Raw genomic sequence first — 22,602 nt, 5'->3', positions numbered from 1 at the left:
CCTCTCCTAAGAGGTCCTGAGCTTCTCAGGCTCTCCATGAGGGTGTGAGGAAGTGGTGGTGAAGGAACCATAGGCAACACTAGAGGTGGTGCTGTAAAGTGAGTTGAAGGTGGCACTGGAGTCTGTAACTTCATTGGCATCCCAGCACTGCGCCAAAAACAATTCGGAGCAAAATATTTTGAGCAGTGAAGCTCTGAAACCATATCAAAAAGCACAGAAAAAAAGTAAGTGATGTCCAGGTGCCGGGTGGGCGCTATATGCCTCCAGTGGCTTCACCACAACTCATTTACCATTGGAGTGTTGAGAATTGCAGATCCACACTGGCACCTGGGATATTTAAAAGGTGAGGTGTATGCAGTTAGAAGTAGCCATCAGAAGTCATGCTCTTTCTGGATTGGTTAAATGAATGCGCAGGTGGTTCACTGTGTGTCTGCATGTAGGCCTGGGTGTCTGATGGCCTTGTTCGTACCTTAATAAGGAGTGTACAGACTACGACGGCAAGAATAAAGAAGTGAGCAGACCATCTGCCTATCTAGTATTGTCTCTCTAGGAAAGGTGTAATTCGTTTGAAGTGAGGCCAATGGCCTTGAGGTCTACTTGTCATTATTCTTTGTTACACCTATTGATGAGATGCTACAAACACTGTTTGGCTATCAAACGTCCAGAATCCCGACAAGGTCTCCACCGCATAGCCAACAATTGCATAGGAGGCCGCAGAGACAGGTCTTAAAATAGTAGTGGCTATAAAGCATAAATGATTGCAGAGGAGTTGGTTTGCCTTTTTTTGTAATGAGTCTAGCCTGTGCTTTTTGCCCCTCCTACAATAAGTGTCAAAAAGGTTCCATGTTGCACCAGAGCCAGACAAATCATTCCAAAGCTTAGGGATCTTCATTATTTTCAATAATGAGGCAGCACATCCTTCAACCAATTTTATCTATGTTCCTGCAATTCTTGTTATAGCATTTAATGCTGTTCATCTGTTTTCTGAATAGATGCTGTACAGCAGTTGAGCAGTTGAGAGAATAGTCAGACTTTGTCTGATGTCCTGTACAGGGCCTTGTATTTCTGAGCCGAACGACGTAGGTGGGTAAGTGGCATTGTATCTCATGCAAAAGAGGTATTCCTCTCAAAGGTGAAGAAGCAGGCTTGATGGCTCGGTCTGGTATATCTTACGAACTGTAAAGGAAACATTAGTCCCTCTGTTATTCGAATGGTTATGTCCAATTTGACTCCAAATCGTCTCCATCAGACTATGATTCATTCCATGTCCTTCACGGGACAGTGAACTAGTAAGATACCCATTACCTGGGGTAAACAACTGTCTACTTCTTGTCTAAACTACTGGCTGCTCTGAAAGGGTTTCCATTCCTTTTAATCACTTTCCTCATCGTCAGTAGCAGCTGCTACCGTGCATCAGTGGTGGGGCGTGAGAGGGAGCGGGGGGGCGGGTGAGGGAAGGGGGGGTTAAAAAAAGAAAAACTGAGAAAAAAAATAAGTTTACCTTGCCGGTGGCCGCCTCTCCACCGTTGTTCTTCCACAACAGCAGGCACAGGAAGCACCCAGGCTTCCAGAGTCCTCTAGCCAATCACAACGCTGCTGATAGCAGCATTGCAATTGGTCTGAATGTCGTGAATCGGCACTCGGATTGAAACTGGGGGCCTGGGCATGTTCCTCACCAGGCTGTGCATTGCAGCCTGGTGAGGAACAGGCACAGTGTGCATGACTGGCCGACTCAAGATGGCCAGCAGAGCAGTTATGCCCACTGGAATGCCTACCACACCTCTCCTGCTCTTCAAGCAATGCGGTCCAGTCCCACCCGTACCCCACTTGGAGATCCGCTAGGGCAAAAAAATAACTGATATTAACCTGGCGTTATTTTATTTTTCTTGTGGGGCGACTTTCTTTCGGCTTAGAGGAGGAGCCGCCACTAGTCATCATGCCTATCGAACAGTGCTCGCAGAAGCAATATCTCGGTAGTAAGCCCCCTCTTGAGTCCTAAGAGCAATGTTCGCAATGTGGGAAGTGGGACTACATACTGTAGGAAACAAGGTCTTCAATTTACAGGCATCTAGGCCTACAAAAAAGCACCCTTTGTTATTTTTAACTCTTAAAAGAAAGAAATACGTAATTGCTTGAAAGCGTACATGCTTCAGGAATATTTAAACCCCTTTGGAATTACATTTTTAAAACTTATTATTGTTTATTAAAAGCTAAAGTATAAAATCATTCCTCAATGTAGTGGAAATTTATTTCCCATCACTTCTGTTTCGAGATCATGAAAATGTAGACATTATGCAGGTAACTGATCAATATCAACTGCTTAAACTGTATGCCACCTTTAAAAATGGAGAAAATTATTCTTTTTAGCAAGATCAAGCTGTAGAATTTAAAAAACCAAAAAATAATGCATTTCTCAGAATGGGCCAAACACCTTACCAAAGAAATCAAAAGAAAATGGATCTCTTCCGCCAAAGAATTCCCGAAACACATCCTCTGGATTACGGAATTGGAATCCAAATTCAAATGGACTGTCATAATGACTTCCACCTGCAAACATAAGACCACATTAGTACAAAGGAAAAAAATGGTTATTCAGCAAGGAATTTTAGAGTAACATCTTTCCTCAAGTAGCACCCAAGCCACAAGCCCAGCAAGAACAAAAAAAGTACCCACAAGATTAAACATTCAGGAGACCTTTGTCAAATAAACTTAGTTTACAAGTGTATTTGGATGCTGATCCTGCCACTGTAGGAATCCAGAAAGGCATGTTTTGGCCTATTATGATGTAAAATGATATAAATGAATTCAAAGATTTTATTTCAGTCAATTTAGGCCATAAAAACACGCATGTTAAAAAGATGAAATTCATATATGTGTCATTTACCTACCCAAGTCGACTTTTGCTTTGCAGACCCACTTGGTAAGGGATGTGTTTTTATGAATTAAATTTAGATTCACACCCAGCAAGAGGAACTAGGACTCCTAGTCAGTACTGCTTCCTTTGAGGAATCTTCAGTAATATCAATCCGGAACAGAATCCAAGCTCATCCACTCATCAAATCAGTAACAGGAACTCTTACATATTATGGACATGTTACACCTTTCCTAGCATCAGGTTTCTCTTTCATTAGACATTTTGTATTATGTCGGTTATCTCTTATAACATGGACCACTAAAGGACAATTCATCTGAGTCTTTCCCACACTATATAAAACCACAAAATTGATTACAAATTCTTGAATCAAACACCTAGATTGTCCCACCATCTCTGTGGCAGTGTGCAAAGTACTAAAACTGTTATTAAGCACTTTCAGCCTCCTCAGCAACTGCTAACCTCGTCGTGGCACATTCAGTTTTACCCCCACCAACCGCCCCCCATCTCCTACCCTCAACACGTAGCATTCAATGTTCTGCCATCTCAATGAATACTAAACATGCAATCTATTAAACCAACAAGGATGACAGTTCCACAAGTAGTTGGCTAAATTAACTGAACTAGAATTCTTGCAAGAAAGACATTTTATGTAAACTAAGTTGGTGCTAATCCACCATGCTCAGTTATCTTTGTGCCTTTCTTGCATTGCAATATCTTGGCATTACAGCGCTACTAAGATTTTGGCAACATCTGGGCAATAGAGAAGAACTAAAAATTCACAGTGGTGTAGAAAGGAGATTTTGAATAGCGAGTTAAGATGGGCAAAAGTGATAAGAGAAACTTTAACTAAAGCTTGTAGCTCTGTGAGGATTAATCTGTGCCCTCAGACCTTAAAAATCGAGGCTGATACGAGGGAACTAAGGGCCCGGGGGAAAGAAATCTCTCGAGATCATGATAAAGATTATCCTAAGGGGAAAAAATCAGTACACTTTATGGCCAACTCATGGCAAAATTAGAAACATTTCCCATATATTGTTAGACTACCGTGTCAGCAGATAAGAAGAGAATTGCTAAGACTAAGAATCGGAGTTAACCCTTGCTATGCAAATAACGGGGTAAAGAAAGCTATGACTGGCATTAAAGGGAAATGTGTTTGCATGCTGGGTACCAATTGAGATATGTTACATATTTTATTGGACTGTCTGAAAATGTTGGATATACGGAAAGTGTTTGTATGCGCAATTGTTTTAAAGTATGGTATTAGAAATAGGGTACAAGCAGTACATCATTTAACTGAAATGAGTAACTTAGATATAGCTTGTGCTACGGGGAAGATTATTCAAAAAGCTAACAAAAAAGCCCACCTTAAATGTGAATAGGGCGGAAAAAGTAGTTTTTAAATATTACAGATATAATATTTATACGGATCAACGAAAAGTTTAATGAATTTTAAATGTACAAACTTTTATTATAGATTTTATTTAAGATTTAAGAATATAAAAGTCTCTATGTATGGAGATTTTAAAAATGTTTAAGGACTAACAATTCCAAATAAACTTTTGTTTAACTGACTTGTGCCTTTCTTGCAATGTAAATGATCCAATGTGCCACACACAGAGGCCTGTGGTCGATTCCATCAAATAAATAATATAATTAACCTATGCAAATCTGAGCACAATCCTTGAAAAAGACTTCACTGGTATAAAAATGAAGTATAGCAGGAAGTCCACAAGGAAGGTAATCCATGAAAAAAGTTACTACAAAATACTGGGGAACAGACGGCGCACAGCAGGGAAACTGCATAAGTCAGTCGATTATTTCAAGATGTATGGCAGTCACTAAAGTGCAAACTGAGTGGATAAAATTGGAGAAAGTCCAGTCACATTAAAACATGGCATCCAAGTCTTGACAGACTATACCTCATTATGGTTATCATATTAAAGAGACTGCTACCACTGAACATCAGAAATAAGCCTACAACTGAGGTAATCTTAAAAAAAAATAGGATGACCAGTCAAAATCTCTGGACATGTATATTACAGTAAACCCTCAGAGGAGTGCAAGGACAGTCTGGCTTCTGTGTCTTTACCATGACTTCAAGGGTGATTGATAGACTTTCTGCAGGGTCAAGCAACTTGCATTTTGTGAAGGATAATCACAGTATCAGTCTATGAATGATGTGTTAAGCTAAAGAAAGATTTGCACACAAAAAGAACAATGGCATTTTGGACCAGAGACTACATTTTGATTATTAAAAAAACAGAAAATAGTTAAATCCAGTATGTTGCTCAAGCATTTAATGGAATCAAATCTGAGAACAAATACTTACCACCTCCTCCGCTTAAACCTTCTTTTCCATATTTATCATAAATATCACGTTTTTTGGCTGTAAAAGATAAGTTCTAAATTAAAATTCACGACCTCAAAATAAAAACATACTTATTTAATTCACTTTTGTAGGCATAGTTAATCCTCTGTTCAAGACTAGAATTTAACAGGCACATTAAGTGTCAGATAAGTTATTGCAAGACAATCCTGAAAGAATGAAATGTTAAAGTGCACCCATGTATCACACTGAAGAAAACACTGAACGATCTGAGAATTGACTACGGGTGAAGGGCACTTAATGTTTTGGAAAATGTAATCAAAGTATCTAGCTGAAGAGGACAGGGAGGATTTAGAAACTCATTAGCTGGAATCCAATAAGGAGACAAGGAGTGCTGTAGTCCATGATCAAGCACAGACCGGTCTTCTCTGAACCATTTCAACCATCTTCCAACCTACTTGCCCTATTCAAGAGAGGTGTCTTACTTTCCAGAGAGATGGCATCATAAGCAACTGAACACAATTGTACATGCATCCGTTTATTTCATATTTGTTTTCTTAGCACCAACCTGAACGATGTCAAGGCTACAGACATGAGACTGCATCCTTGTACGCAAAAGTTTAAGCTAATACAAGTTGTACTGTCAAGTGAATAGTTCCTTAAAGGGGTTCACAGCATTTTAACAAACCACTGATGTATTTAGAAGACGGGCGAATGAAGAAATGGATAGAGAGTAAGGATTAAAAGCTATAGGAAAGGGGTTGGTGCATCTAAATGATACAAAGTTCAAAATTAACCATGTTTCTAGGAGGTATTGTATTGGTAAACTGAGGGGGAGGAGAGGCTGGATGATTTAGAGACCAAGACTGGTGAGACAAAGGTCACTAGAGAAGTTTAATATCCTTTGTAACCCATTCAGGTAAAGGCCCTCCTGTCGCAGATCCCAAATATCACTGCAACGAACGCGCTCCCGCCGGCGAACACACCTGCCCTTGGACTTACTTTCTCCCCGGTGTTCCGGAAAGCAAATGGTGCAACTTAATACCCGGGTGAGATCTACACGGCCAGGCGGCCAAGCAGCCCAAATTAACATAGCCCCAGCAAAGTACCAACAGCAGCAAGTCTCACCCCACAGGGACACCACATTAAACAAGCTCCAGCATGCAGCGCCCGACCCTGGACCAGCTTCCTCCCTTGGGGCACAGACGGTGAGGTGTGTAGCGTTGGGCCCGGTAAGGCACACGTGGCCGGACAGCCGGAGTTGACGCGGCCCCCACCGGGGAACCGACAGAGGCAAGCCCTACCCCCATAGAGGCAGCGAGGGGTGCAGAGACCTGAGACCTGAGGGCTTTCAAGATACCAGGATCGGCAACTGCCCCAACCGCCGCAGCTGAGACCCGAGGCTCACGACACCCTCGGGCCCGTGAACTAACAGGGGTGCACAGTTGATCAACCTAGACAACCACCAATTACAGACAAGGGCCGCAGTGAGTGACCGTCGCAAGAGCCTCAAGAGCCTCAATTTGTCTCCTGGCCTACAGGATCCACCTGGAACACAGACAGGCCCGCAAAGGACTTCCTCCCCACGCGTAGGCGCCCATTATGGGTGTGATTCCCCCAGAACAACCCCATGGCTAACAGAGGCCCCAAATCACAAGATCAAAAGCAACTGGAGAAGTTTACCTGGACAAAGAAGGGTGAGGAAACCAATATGGCTCCTGGAGATGATCCTAAAGCATCCCAACCTCGCTCCCAGGCTAAATCTCCTACCCTAGAAGATGTCATGGAGGGCATAGCAGGGGTGCGAACATCCCTGGAATCGCGCATCGACTCCGTAAACATAGAGGTGAACCTTCTGAGAGCAGATTTGAGGAAGATGGACTCTCGCGTTCGAGAAGTTGAGACCATCACAGCAACCCTGGTGATTGATACCTCCGCCCTCCAAGATCAGGTCTCACAGCTACAGCACCAACAGAAAAGGATGGAGGAGCTCCTCGACGATTATGAAGGGAGGTCCAGACGGAATAACATCTGCATCCTTGGAGTATCCGAACGAATGGAGGGACCAGCAACGGACCTCTTCGTTGAGGACCTCATCCTCAAACTCCAACCTAAACGTCTCTCAAGCTATTTCTCCATAGAGCAAGCTCATAGGGCTCCCAGTGGGCACCCTAAACCCAGAGCTCCTCCACGTACGCTGATTGTAAAAGTTTTAAACTTTCGGGATAGAGATGTTATCCTACAAACTGCCAGAACCGGACCTCCATTAAAAATAGATAATGCCAACATTACTTTCTTTCCGGACTACACGGTCCAGGTGCAAGCACAAAGACATCGTTTCACAGCAGCAAAGTAGCCCTCAGTGATAAAAATATCAAATACTCCATGCTATTCCTGGCCAAACTCCGAGTGGAGTTTGAAGGCAAGACTTGGTTCTTCTTGTCCCCAGAAGAGGCCTGGGATTGGATAGAAGGCTGGCGTCGAGCGGGCAAACACCCAGATGGACGGAATAATGGTGGCACCAATAGGGGCCGACGGACACTTCCCGCAACGGAGGAGAAACATTCGGAGGGAGACCCGAAAGACACACATTGACTCAATCTCTACGGTCCCACAGACCTCACTCAGAAGTAGATCCACATCTACTGCATCGAGAACCATTAATCTCATACCAAGACCCCACGAGACTACATCAAACTAAGTATTAGTTGGGGTACTTAAGAAACCAAATGAAGCTCCACTGTTTTGACCAAATCGGAAAAAGTTACCATTGAATTGGGCAGTATTGCAAGTCGTTTAATAGCTTAACAATGCTATCATGAAGGACTGCGAGGGCTTGAAGTAGTTAGCCAGGCACCTCACGAATGGATATGAGGGCGACATGCACTCTGCCTTGTTGGGGAGTGGATAGTTCAGATTCCACTGGCAGGGGGGCTGGGTGGGGGGCACAGAGGGGGGGGGGGGGGGGGGGGGGGGAATTAGTTGGGGTTTTGATAGTTTGGTATTTGTTGCACAATACACAAATCAGTGGGGTATTTTTGACTCACCATAGTACACGACAACACCTGTTGACAATCACAAGCTGTAGAATGGAGGGGTGCCCAAAGACAACTCAATCACGTACAGATCTTCACCATCGAATCCATAGCCAAAGCCGCAGATTTTGGCTAGCGGCTCCATACTTACAGCTGTGGAATATTGGACATGGCTGACTTTACATCTAGGAAACTATCCATACTGATGTGGAACGTCAATGGACTGGGAAGCAAGGTTAAGAGGGGAATAGTCCTGCAGTATCTTAAAAGACATTCACCAGATCTGGTCTCACTGCAAGAAACCCACCTTGTGGACAATAGCTGCAAAGCACTCCACCGATGGGGATACAAACTTGTGGCCCACGCAGGTTTATCATCTGGTTCTAGAGGCACCGGTATACTTATACGTAAAAACCTAGCCCTCACTCCCACCTGTGTTTGGGCCGACCTGCAGGGCAGATTCACAGTGCTAGAGGCCACCTGGGAGGGAAAACAACTAAACATAATTTCAGCCTATCTACCACCAGCCCTGGGCAAACTGGCATTACAAGAACTGAGCAATCTACAAATAGACCTTCCCCCGGGCCCGCTTGTTCTAGGTGGGGACTTCAACATGACTATGGACGACACAGTTGACACACACCCCCACAAAAACTATCCCGGACGCCACACACCCCTAGCAAACTTTGCCCACGCTATGGGACTTACCGACTTATGGCGCTCATTGAACCCGGATCGAACTCACTTCACGCACTATTCTAATGCACACAACAGCATGTCCTGCATGGACTATTTTTTCACCCTCCTCCCAGAAGTAGGGAACTTCCTACATCCTTAGGGACTCCCAAGGTGAATCTCCAACCATTCTCCCCTCAGGGTGGAACCCACCTTTCATCGACACCTGGCCCAATAATTATCAATCCATGGCAACTTACTATTTCTGACATTACGAAGACCTAGCCGAACACACAGATCACTACTTTACTGAGAATCTAGGCTCTGTGGACTCGGCGAATACCATGTGGGAGGCTTATATGGCAGTCATCAAGGGTAGTGCTCTGGGTTTAAAAACATGATTCCGCCGGAACCATAACGAACAGCTAACCCAGCTAGAGAGTGACTTGCTCCTTTTAGAAACAGAGCAAATACCTCTCCCACTGACGACACAGCCCTCAAACTCCGCAATAAAAAAATTATAATACAAAAAGATATCAAGAGAAAAAGCCCAAGCCAGGCTGCTTCAAACTAGGCACAGGGGTTATGAACTCGGGGAAAGGGCTGGGAAAATGCTGGCCTGTCTAGAAAAACGGGATCAGGAGTCGTGATGGGTCCCAGAAACCATATTAGAGGATGGGAGGCGGGTGACAGACCCCTAAGAGGTAGCAGATATGTTTGCAAACCACCTGGAAGATATAGACACCCCCAAAACCTCATACTCCTTTGAGGAGTCTCACCAGTTCTTAGAAGAAATGGTCCTGCCACAACTATCAGATGCTGACAAGGACGCCTTAGATGCTGACATTACGGCGAATGAGGCTTGCAAGGCTATCTTTGCTATAAATTCCGGAAAAGCGATGGGACCCAACGGAATCCCCATTAAATTCCTCAAGGGGATGGCTCTTAAGTTTGCTCCACAACTCAAAAACATGTATGATGAGAGTAGAGGGAGAGGGATCCTTCCCTTAAATCAAAGATTAGCTAACATAGTGGTCATCCGCAAACCAGGTAAACCAGCAACAAACTGTGGTTCGTATCGGCCTATTTCGTTGATCAGCTCCGAAGCCAAGGTGCTGGCCAAACTTCTGGCATCCTGACTAATAGCTGTGCTCCCCTCTCTGGTCCACGAAGACCAATCAGGCTTCACACCAGGTCGAAACGCCGCCCTCAATATTAGACGGGTCCACAACGTCCTGGGTAGGCAACCCTACCTACGTGAAGAAGCGGTCATACTGTCATTAGACTCCACCATGGCTTTTGATTTGATAGAGTGGCCTTATATGTTAGAGGTATTAGCTTGGCTGGGCTTTGGCCCCAATTTTAGATGATGGGTGGCACTACTATAGAAAGACTTACTGGGCCAGTTTAGGGTAAACATTCACACCTCCCGCACATTTGCCTTGCAAAGGGGTACCAGACAAGGCTGTCCTTTATCCCCCATTTTGTTTGTTCTTACCCTGGAACCATTAGCCCACTGGATAAGGCGAGATGTTTCAATATGGGGACTAAAATGGAGCTAGGATATAGAAGATAAAATATCACTATATGCAGATGACATCCTTATATATATCTGGCGTACCCCCGAACTTTCCTTAACAGCTTATTTAATATTATCACAAACTACAGCAAATACGCAGGCTACTCTATCATTTGGTCAAAATCAGTATTATATGTGCTCCATGGCCCTCCACCTAATCTAAATCGTGGAATTTGGATCCATGGACCCCAAACTAACCCAGCCTTTCATTTAGAGAAATACCAGACAGACCGAGAAGGGTATATGGGAACTATCTATAGCAAAGTCTGCAATAGCTGATACTTAGGAGCTATGTCACATACGGTGGCGGTTTGGCACAAGGCCAACAAATGCCTGGGTTGGGAAGACAAATTCACCAAGGCTACGCCGTTTTGGTCCTCGCAGCAATTAGAGTCGCTTTGCTTTCACAAAGGATTTGATAGATGGGATACTATCGGAATCACCAACTTGGGGGACCTAGTTGCCAAAGAGATAATCCTCACAGTCAAAGAACTGCAAACCAAATACACACTCGCACAAGGAGAGATCTTCCGATACTTACAAATCTGACACACCCTTCTTACCAATATCCCCGACCTCTCGTCCCTACCAGACTCCTCCCCTTTAGATGACCGATAACTTACAGAACCACTTCTGACTAAAGACATCTCTTGCACCTATCGCAAACTCTGCAACAACTTACGGGACACTTTTCAAGCCCTGAGAAATTGCTGGCAAGCAGACATAGGGGAATTGGACAATGAAGACTGGCAGACCGACTTAATGTCCCCCAGAGAAACAGCCGTCAACCACCGCTTCCGACTCATACAATTAAAAATACTCCATAGAACATTCCTCTCTGGCATCCTCCTGGCGAAAATAGGTAACAGGAGAGAAGCGCTGTCCATATATATGCCCGTTTTCAGTTAGAACGACCACAAAGATAAAAGATACTTTGGGCAAACACCTTTAACTGTCGCCAAAAATAGGGATCCTAAACATATGGGAGCCTAGCGACATAACGGAAATTTAGCAGCAATGGGTGGCGTTGGGATACTTATTGGTAAAACGAGCCATGGAAATGTCTTGGGGTCCAGCACACCACCGCTTACGATCGGCTGGGTAGAAGAAATGGGCAAATGCATGATTGCAGAGAAAGAGGTTTACAAAAGAAGGGGCGGCCCTAAAGAATGTGATAGAAAATGGGGAGGTTGGAATTCCTTTAGGGGGTAAATATGTACTTCTCCCACAGAAGATATGGCAATGAGACGGACCAGAATTGAGAACCTATAATGACTCAATGTGTGATGTTTGATGTCAATGTACTGTGCTGCTTCAGTAATATCCCCCCAAATGTACTGTACTAATGATTTTGTGCTTTCAATGAAAAGTTTAATGAAAATAAATAAACAGTTGACAGCTGCGCGAATTACGGTGCGGGCATTTTAATCAGTGGGCGGAGTTCGAACGGCCCCCGGCCGTCCTCCGCACACGCCCACCGTCACGTGGGACAGCAGTAGGTCCGTCCACAGCACTGAACGGGTCAAGGACCAATTTAGCTGAAAGGCAGTATTACAGGAGACCTCATCGGGCAGTCCGGCAGCAAAAGAAAACAAGTTACTTACCTGTAACTTCAGTTATCCAGTATTGGTATCCTTCATTGATTCACATGCCTGAATCATCCCCGTCGCCGAGGTGGAAGTCCCACGGTATATAAAAAAGCAGTGCCAAAAGTAAATTACAGTATTAGGCCCTACGAGAAGGCCTAAGGCCTAGATTGTAGTAGCCTACCTATCTAGTTATGCTAAAAAGACCAAAGTCTTTGCTCCAACCAATCAGGTCACAGCACCCTCCAGAACCCTCTCTGCAGAGCCAGTTCTCCTCAGATTTTCGTTAGCACAAGTGGGAATGAGTATCCCAAAATTAGAGAACTGACTCTCCGGGGAGGAGGGTGAGTGCATGTGAATCTATGAAAGATACCAATACTGGATAACTGAAGTTACAGGTAAGTAACTTGTTTTCTTATCCAGTATTGGGGTATCTTTCATAGATTCACATGCCCGAATCAGAATAGCAAGCAGTAAGCCAGGCAAAAGTCGGTTGCGGATGGTGGGAGACTTATTGTGGTGCACACCCATAAACTTATATTTAACAACCAACAATTGCAAAGTAAATGATCTACTAATAAAACATGACTAAATTCAAAAGAGTAGTCATGTAGAATTCCACAGGAAAGGAATATTAGCATAACATAAAACAAGCAGTCTGCAATACATGTACTTCTTTATAAACAAAATACTGAATAGTATACACTCATTATAAAAGGAACCAAACATTGTTACCCGAGAATGTTCTTATGGAAACAGGGGACGTAAAACCGCTTAACCAACTGCCGCATCCACTTGATTTGCTGATTGCAGGCAGTAATGTCTTGTAAACGTGTGGACATTTTTCCATGTCACAGCACAGCAAATGTTCTCTAGTGTCACTCCTGCAAACAATGCTGTGGATGCTGCTACAGCCCTTGTAGAGTGAGACCTTACAGTCCTTTGCAGTGGTCGGTTAGCCTTAACATGGCAGAAAGGGATCGCAGAGGATATCCATCTGGAAATTGTGGCTTTAGTGACCGCTTTTCCCAGTGTAGTTTGGCCATAAGCCACAAATAGCTGATCTGACTTCCTGAAGTTCTTTGAAGATAAAACTTTAAACATTGTTTAATGTATAAAGAATGTAGTGTTCTTTCCGTCGGGGTTGTAGGGTTTGGAAAGAAAACCCGCAATTTCACTGATTCATTCAGATGAAACTGAGAAGGCACTTTGGGTATGAAAGTTGGATTCGTTCGAAGAGTGACATATTCTTGAGAAAAATGTAAGAAAGGTTCTTTGATAGTGAACGCCTGAATTTCTCCTATTCTCCTGGCAGAAGTGAGGGCTAAAAGTAGGGCGACCTTCCATGTCAGGAATTGGAGGTCGGCTTGGTGGATCGGTTCGAACAGGTGCTTCATCAGCTGTGAGAGGACTGTGTTGAGTTCCCATTCTGGTGGTGAAGGTTTAACTGGAGGATAAGTCCGGAAAAGACCTCTCATGAACGGTTTTATTAGCGATGAAGAGCAAAGCGATGGAGTGTTAGCCACCTTCCTGAACCTGGATAAAGCCGCTAAGTAGACCTTTATCGATGAGAAAGAAAGACCAGAGCGAGCCAAATACAAAAGATAAGGAAGGATCTTTTCCGCTTGAGCTTTAATAGGGTGTAAAGAGTTTGAAGCACACCAGGCGTAGAAACGCTTCCATTTGAGACGATACGTTTTTAATGTGCTCTGGGCTCGTGCTTTCTTCAAGATGTCTCGGCAGTCTTGAGAAATTGAAATTCTAAGAAGTTAGGAGCCATGCGTGCAATTTCAGCGATTGAGTGTCTGGGTGAAGTATCTGACCCTCATTGCGTGACAGTAGTGTCGGTGTTGGCAGAAGTTTGATCGGAGGCTCCTGAGAAAGTAACATGAGCTCCTGAAACCAAAATTGACAAGGCCATCTGGGAGCAATTAGAAGGAGACGGCAGCTCTCCAGCTTCATCTTGCGTAATACTCGAATCAATGGGATCGGAGGAAAGGGGTAAGCATAGATCCCTGACCATCGCATGGACAGTGCATTCCCTCTTGATCCCTGTTGAGGGAATCTGCTGGCGTAATACCGGCATTTCTTGTTCTGCTGGGTTGCAAATAGATCCAACATGGGTTTGCCCCAAGTCTGAAACACCTTGGTCAGTTGATTGTTGTCCAACTCCCACTCGTGGCAATCCGACGACGACCTGTTTAGTTTGTCTGCTAGGGTTTTGTGGAGGCCCCTGACGTGTTCTGCCTTGAGAGTTATGTTGTGAAGTGTCAGCCATTCCCATAACACTTGGGCCTCTTTGGGCAGTGTAGCTGACCTTGTCCCTCCTTGCTTGTTTACATAAAACATGCTGGTGGTATTGTCCGTTCGGACCAGGACTGAGGACCCTGCTATCCTGGGAAGGAACGCTTGTAGAGATAGAAAAATGTCTCTCAACTCTAGACTGTTGATGTGGCATCGTCTGTGTTTTTGAGACCATTTGCCTTGCACCTGTAAGCCATGGAGATGACCTCCCCAGTCCTCCATAGACACATCCGTCGTCAGAATGAAATCTGGAGGAGTTTGCAGGAATGCGAGACCTTGTTTCAGATTGTGCAGTTATGTCCACCATTGAAGAGCCTCTACCATGCGTGGGGTGACTGATGGTGTCCTCGAAAGAGCCCGTCGCTTGTTGCCATTGAAGATGTAACTCTTCCTGTAGAGGCCGCATTTTGAGGCATGCCAATGGAATGAGATTGATGGCTGAAGAGCACATCCCCAGAAGTGACGCGAAAAGGCGAACTGAAAGTGACCTCCTTCTTGATAGTTTTATGGCAATGCTTGTAGATGGAGTTGTCTCTCTTGAGACAAGAATGCCTTGCACTGTATCGTGTCTAGACAAGCTCCTAGGAATAGCAGGATCCTTCTCGGAGTCAATTGAGATTTGCTTTTGTTGACCGTGAGGCCTAAAGATGCAAAGAGACTGCGGCAGAGAGCAATGTCGTTCTTTACTTTGAACTTTGACGGACCTTTGACTAGCCAAGTACGGGAAAACCTGGACCCCTGATAAGCGTAGTGCTGCCGCCACCGGAGCCAGACAATTTGTAAAAATCCTTGGAGCCGACTTGAGGCCAAATGGAAGTACTTTGAACTGATGAGCGCCAGCCACAGGGAAACGGAGATACTTTCAATTTTTTGGGTGGATTGGGATGTGGAAGTATGCATCTTCCATGTCCAAAGAAGCCATAAAATCTCCCTCGTTGAGGCAACTTAAAATGTCCGAAAGAGTGACCATTCTGAAACCCTGCTTCTTGAGATATTTGTTGAGATTGCGCAGGTCTAGGATCGGTCGCCATTCCCCTGATTTCTTTTTAATGAGAAAAAAAAAACGGGAATAGAAACCTGTCCGCCTCTGATGGATTGGAACTTTCTCTATAGCGTTCTTGAGGAGCATTGCATGAGCTTCCTTGAACAATAAGTGAAGACGAGGGGGGAGGGGGACTCCTGGGCGGAGTTGTTGGAGGTTTGGTGATAAACTCCAGGGTGTGCCCATGCTGTACTAGGTCCAACACCCATTGATCGGTAGTGATGTGCTGCCACTGTTGTTGGAAGGCAGATATCTTCGCGCCCACAGGGAGGGAAGGAATGGAGGTTGGCGCCAAACTGACCTCACTGTTTTCTGTGAGCGTCTCGCCCTTGATTGTTTGTGCGCTTTCTTCCTTCTTGAGAGAGAAACCAGCTGTTCCGGACTGGCGATAAGAGGATTGATAGTTCTGAAGATATTGAGGCTGGTATTGCCTGCCTTGTTGATAGTAACCTCCTCTGGAAGAGTAGCCCCGTCCTCTTGCGCCTCTGAAAGATCCTCTTTTATACTGCAGTGAACCCAGGGATCTTGCAGTATCAGTGTCCGTTTTGATTGCTTGGAGAGCTTCATCACTATGCTTCCCAAACAGGGACTCTCCGTCATATGCCATGTCTAGTATTTTCAATTGAATCTCGGGCCGAAAGGTAGTGGCCTTTAGCCAGCCCCGACGTCTCGAAACAGCAGCTCCCGCCAGCTGTCTAAAATTCGTGTTCGCAAGGTCTAATGCGCAGTCAATAGTTTCCGCAGCTGCGCGCTCTCCTTCCATTAGGATCTTGCGAGCCTTTTGTCTTCTGTCCTCCAGAATCAGATCGATGAGCCTAGCCATGTCGGACCACATTTGACGATCATAGCGCCCTAAAATCGCCAAAGAATTTGCTGCTCTGATGGATGCAGCTGCCATAGTGGCACATTTTTTACCAATAAGGTCCAAACGCCGTCCCTCCTTATCTGGTGGTGTAGTAATAGGGGTGGCTGGGTTCTTCGACCTTTGTTGCGCGGCCTGTGAAATGACCGAATCCGGCTGCCGATGACCAATGAGGCATGAAGGACTACTGAGTGGGGCACGATATTTTTTGTCAATTCGTGGTAACACGGCAGGCACAGAAGCGGGATTTTTCATCACCTTGATGCCCTCTTGCCAGATGTAATCTATAATAGGAATGACTCTAGACACCTTGCTAGTTTCCTCTTTAAAATCATGAAGAAAACAGCCTGTTTGCTCCACCGTCACTGGAAGCTGAAATCTATTTGCAGCGCGCTGCATAAGATTATGGAATCCATCTATATCTTCAGGTGGCGAGTCTGAAGGTTGTGGAGTTGGTGGGGACGGTGGAGACGGCATAGGAATAACGTAGTCATCCCACGGATCTGAGGGAGGTATGTTAGGTAACTCTCCTTCCTCTACTTCTTCGGATGAAGAAGTGTCCGGGGTCTGTGTAGGCAAACCAGGTTGAGGAGTTTCCATGACTGGAGTAGGCGGTGGAACTTGAGGTGGAGGAACCAGGACAGCAGGTTGAGCTGGTTGCGACGGAAAACGTTGTTTATAATCCGCGAGCATAGCCTGTAAGTCCTGAATAAGGTTTGGCGGTAAGTGACTGGCCACTGAAACCTGAGATCGCCTTTGGTATTCCGTATGATGAGGCACTACAATGTCCTCCTGATAATAATGTCCTAAATATGTATCATCTTCGTCATCATCCTGACACTTAATATGGAGTTCAGATGGATGGTGAGCCACTCCAAAAGCTCCCTCATTGTCGTCATCCTCAAAATCCTCTTCTTCATCATCAGCGTAACATTCTAGCAGATGAGAAGGCATGAGCGGTGAGATATAAGATCCTAGTTGCCTCTGGTATAATACCAGCTGGAAGGTTTTTGAAGAGAGTGGGGTAGAGAAAGCCTGTTTTGTAATGAAAGGCTTAATTGAAGTAGAATCCATTGGGCTTGATGGCACCGGTGACAATGGTGATTTGCTAGCTGTAGTGACAGTCGTCGATGATCGGACAATCGTCGACGACGAAGGAATCTACGTCGACAGGACCGCCGTCGACTGGACCGCCATCGATGGACTCTACGTCGATGGGACTCTACGTCGCCGCCGTCGACTGGCTCGACTCAGTCGACGGGCTCGTCGTCGATGTCGTCAACTGGCTCATCGTCAATGGATGCTTCTTCGTCGACGAGATGGTCGTCGACGGTAGCGTAGATGACTTCGTCGACGGGTGCTTCTTCGTCGATGAATACTTCTTTGTCGTCGACGATTCGTCGGCGAGGGTTCTTTTAGCCACAATACATATTTTTGTATACAGAATAGGAGAAGTGATGGCTGTGGTAGAGATCATAGCCATAGATGAAAAAGTCGAAGTAGAGATGGTAGTAACAGGTGAGGAAACAGAAGAGCTCTTACTCACGGTTTCCTTGGACGAATCTTTGGTGGCTGAGGCTCCAGAGATAGTATGTGGAGATCTCTGAAGAGCCTGAAGTGCAGTGGGAGGTTTTAGAATGTTTTCTCCCCTCACTTGAATTATCCTCTTGAGATCTCGCTCTCTTACTGGAGGTAGAAGCTCTGTCTTCATCATCCGTAGAAGAGGAGTTTAGCCACAAAAGGACTCTGGCCTCCCTATCCCTTAAGGTTTTAGAAGGGAAGGTGCGGCAGATCTTACAATTTTTAGCCTCATGTTTTGGGTAGAGGCGATAAATGCAGTCCTTATGTTGGTCCTCAACATGGATACTTCTTCTCGCATGTTCTACAAGGTCTAAATAAAGCCTTCTTGTCAGACATCCTGAAGCTCTGAAGAAAAACCGAGTCAAGCCTCAGGGAGACTCCCTTCCACACGACGTGCAGTGAAAATCCGAGGAGAACTGGCTCTGCAGAGGGTTCTAGAGGGTGCTGTGAGCTGATTGGTTGGAGCAAAGACTTTGGTCTTTTTAGCATAATGAGGTAGATAGGCTACTACAATCTAGGCCTCAGGCCTTCTCATAGGGCCTACTACTGTAATTTACTTTTGGCACTGCTTTTTTATATACCGTGGGACTCCCACCTCGGCGACCGGGGATGATTCAGGCATGTGAATCTATGAAAGATACCCCAATACTGGATAACCCTAATGACTTGAATCAGTCAGCTAGCTAGCTATAATCACTGGAAAACTCATTAGCAGCTAGCCTCCCTATTCTAGTCAGACAATAAGTGCATTAAGAATTTTTATGAGGCCAAACAAAGGGTTATAAAGGTTTTGAAGAACAGATTAGCCTCAAATGGTGTGATAACACGATCTAGTGATTTGGTATTGGTAATAATTCAGTGACCGATACCAGACTTACTTAGGAAGTGCAAACATTTGGATGAAAGTTCTTTCTTAGATTCAGGGATAAGAGATACAAAGCTTGTTACTCGATCTTTAGCACAAGGTGCTTATTGGTTGTATATGTTTGTACACTGTCTGAAACAGTGTTTGATAAAACTGTGTGGAACTTACTTGCAAAAAGTTGATCAACATCTAATATAACGGTGGTAGGTCATGGCCAGAGAATCTATTGGGTTGCATAGTGGTTTGAGGGGATTGTTATCTCAAACTGAAAGAAAACAATTAGTGGGGCCAAAACTTCAAGACCTAAATATCTAGAACCAAAATATAGTGAAGATAAGTGAATACTAGCAAGGAATGGATTCTTACCTGTAATCCCAGTTACTCATGGAGGCGAACACTGGCTGGGATCCCACTGGAGAGAGTGACTATCTGGGGATCACTCTGTCGAACAATATGTTCTGGAAGCCCAATGTATCGAAGCGCATTCTCCATCATAGACGGATAACTGGGCCTTTCATTAAAGAGCACAGGACCTCCCGTAGCAAACCAGTAGCAGCCCCTCTCCACATATATGACTGCAAGGCAGTAGGTTCAGCATTGTATAATGCGGACCCGTGGGGATTAGAAAAGATGGAAGGACTTCTGACCACAGAGAATAAATTCCTGAGGGCCCTGGTTTCACTCCCGCAGAGCACCCCTCTTCATCCATTAAGGCTGTATATGGTACGACAAACCATTACCGAGAGGGCCAAGTTACACACCCTTCTATTTGGGCTTGGCTTAAATACCACCCCTAAGCTGCTTCCTTATGCTGCTGCCCTCTATGCAGTGAAGGCACTTGATTGCTATAGGAAAATTACCTAGATTTGCGAGGTGAAATCTTTGTTTACCGCAATAGGACTAAAGGGGTTGTGGGAAGCTAAGGATCCAGCACGGCTGCCTAGCAAGGAATTGATTAAGAAACAATATTGGAATTGGGTGGCCCGGTCTTCATTATTTTATCTGTCCTAGGGTTGCCTAACCATGGAGTTCAAACTGTATGGCTTATAATTACACTATATGGAGGCTACCACAATTCATGCCATTTAGATTCGGCTCACTTCCTGTGAAGTCTTTTACAGCTTCTTGGTGATAGCCATCTATTCCATCAGTTTTGTGAAGGCTGTCCTCTTACTGCCGAGTCAATTGGCCACATATTTTTTGCCTGCCCACTGTATCCGCGGCAGAGAGGCAAATGACTTGTTCCCATTTGCAAAAACTTTGGCATTCGCTACCATTACGAGGCACTGCACATTTTATAAATCGGATCTCAGACTCCTGGTAGCAGGGGTGGGGGAATCATATCGCCCGACGCCCGAACCATGTAGATTTATATAATGGGCAAGAAGATTTAATGTCTATTTTCTCAGACGGACAAGAAGACATTAAATCACTAAACACGGGTCTCTGCCCTCCAGCTCCCTCGCTCTGTGATCTGGAAGCGCGATGCCGCTGCCCCAGAAGTGGAGCTGCGGGACTGACACAGAGATAGGCAGAGAACTGCACTGTCTCTGCAGCTGCTGGTAGGTAGAGGTCAGTGTGCGCAGGAGCAGATGGACAGGCACAGGGCCCCAAGAGTAGAGCGGGCTGGAGACATAGACCGGGCCCGTGAGAGGGGCCCGGGAGGCAGCAGACACAAGACCCCAGTACACTGGAAGACACTGGCCAGGTAGGGGGCTCAGAGACAGACCCCCGAGAGAGGAGGACCAGGCATGAGGCTGCCTAGAGGACAGACGCTGTCTGGTGTACATAGGATGGTGGGAGGAAGAAGAGGCTGTCTGCCTGGGGCTGCGGGAGAAAGAGGCTGGCCACGGGGGCAGAGACAGTCAGGCTCACAGTAGCTATGATCGGAGCAGTGGGCAGGCTGCTCAGAGGGAAGGCCTGGAAGAAATTATCCGGGTGGAGCGAGAGAGGCAGCTCCGGGAATTACAGACCAGACGGGCTCGGCAGAGAGCAGCCTGTGAACGGGGATAGGTGTGCCTCCCTGTCAGGGCGGCCTCAGGGAGGGGCTGACGCTGGGGAGAGAGAAAGGGGCAGCCACCAGAGGAGGAGAACCGGCAGCATGGGACAGGAGAGAGGCACCGAGGCAGCCGCTCTGCAGTGCTTAATTTGTCAAATTTGAAGTGCAGGTGCTCAAATCTTTGTCGGAGGCACACCTACTTGTCTTTGGCTCCAGTGTATGCAAGTGTGCATGGTTCTATCTATATGTCTGAGTGCGTGTCTGCCTGTTGTGTCTTTGTCTGTGCGCGAGTATTTAAGTTTGGGTGGGTGTTTTTAGGACTGTGTATGGAAGTATTTGTGTCTGGGGTGTGGGCATCTATGTATCTGTGTGTCTGAGTGTGTTATGCATGTCCAGGTTAATGTTTGCATGTGTGTTCCAGTTGCGACTATTGAATTCTCATGAAGTGCCTTTCTGTTGTAAAAAAATAAAACTGCGTGCTTCTTGGTCCAGATGTTCCTGTGTCAAGAGGAGGGCGTGGAGGTCGACCCTTTCCCTCCCACATGGTTATTCCATTCCTTCCATTCCCAGAGACCCTGCTCCTTCCTTGCGTGCCTCTATTTCTCTCTGAACAGGCCTGTTCTTTGAACCACCAGCGCCCGGCGCTCAGCCGCCTAGAAAGGGCTGGCAAGTGCCTTCGGGAGCATGAAGGATATTTCGTGCAGCAGGGGATTAAAATCTCAACTCTTGAGAATAAGTGGGGTGTCTCTAAGTAGTGAAGGAAGTCATATTGGCAGACAGTGTCTCCGGACGAGGAGTAGTTGAACCCTTGAGTTCAACAGTTACACTGTGTCACTGGCAAGTCCCGTAGCAATAGCTAAGCATGGAAATTACTGTAAATCAATTACGTGAAACAGCATGTGTACCCCCGGCCCAGCTAATTAGGTGCCGGTGTTACGCACCGGCACAAATTAAGCACTGCTGCTCTGGCCCTGCCACTGAGCAGAGAGAAGAGGCTGCAGTTAAGGGACTTCCAGGGATGCAGCTGTGGAGCAGATACATTACCAGTGCTAGGATCACCCTAAACCTGCAGTATGTCATGCGGCTGTAGCAGTGGGGGCATAGGCCACACCTCCTTTCACAGACCATCTTCACTTGGCACTGACCCGCCCTCCATGACCCTCCACTCGCACCCCAATCTTGCGATCTCTCCTTATCCTCGGGGGTTGGCCTGTCCCCCGTTTACCGACTCTTCCCTTTTACCAGCCCTAACCAAAGAACCAACTCCAGGCCCTACCTGAAACCAGTCTCTGGTACCAGCTACCTCCCTCAGTTTCAAAGACTGTGCTATAAATCCAGCCATAACAGGGGCCTTCCCTAGCACTAACTTCTGCAAACGTCTCACAGCAGAATTCCTCGCTTTTTGAAAGATGCTTCCCAGTCTGCCTCTCCTCTCCTGCAATTCGTGCAAGGGCTTGTTGGATCTGTTCTTCCCAGTACAGAATGTAATCATGCTTAAAATGATTATACCCTCAGTGATATACAGTCTTTGTGCGTCTTTCTCTAACCTGTGTATCCCTGATTCAGGCAGGATGGTCCCCTCAATGCGCCTTTCTTTTGGGTGGAGAGAGTAGGTCTTCCCCTACTCTCTGTACACACCTCATATACTAACCCCTCTCTAGGAGTCAGGGAAATGGCCCCTTCCCCCTTGCCTCTCTGTACACATCACATTCACTTTAGTGCAGGGACGCAAGCTTTGTGTCTGTCCCATTGACCCCCTCTGATCCGGATGGTTGCAGAGGAGAAGGGTTCCACCTGCTCAGTGCGCGCTGCATATTCCCACTTCTGGGTGCAGGGGGTGGACTGTCCCTTACCTCATATCTCTCAAACGTTT

At 45.8% G+C, this 22,602-nt stretch overlaps 1 protein-coding gene across 2 annotated transcripts in view; it reads right to left on the bottom strand.

Moving 5' to 3' along the window:
* DNAJB6 (DnaJ heat shock protein family (Hsp40) member B6) overlaps positions 1 to 22,602 on the bottom strand; it is a 451,460-nt gene that overhangs the window by 354,149 nt on the left and 74,709 nt on the right. For both annotated transcript variants that reach the window (XM_078663269.1, XM_078663268.1), the window contains exons 4-5: positions 5,205 to 5,261; positions 2,437 to 2,547 (exon numbers count right to left, since the gene is read on the bottom strand). In XM_078663269.1, coding sequence (XP_078519395.1) covers positions 2,437 to 2,547; positions 5,205 to 5,261 — 168 coding nt within the window. The remainder of the gene's footprint in view (positions 1 to 2,436; positions 2,548 to 5,204; positions 5,262 to 22,602) is intronic.

Source organism: Lissotriton helveticus, chromosome 10, assembly GCF_964261635.1.
Source record: "Lissotriton helveticus chromosome 10, aLisHel1.1, whole genome shotgun sequence".
Taxonomy (NCBI): Eukaryota; Metazoa; Chordata; class Amphibia; order Caudata; family Salamandridae; genus Lissotriton; species Lissotriton helveticus.
This window is presented reverse-complemented; position numbering and strand designations above follow the sequence as displayed.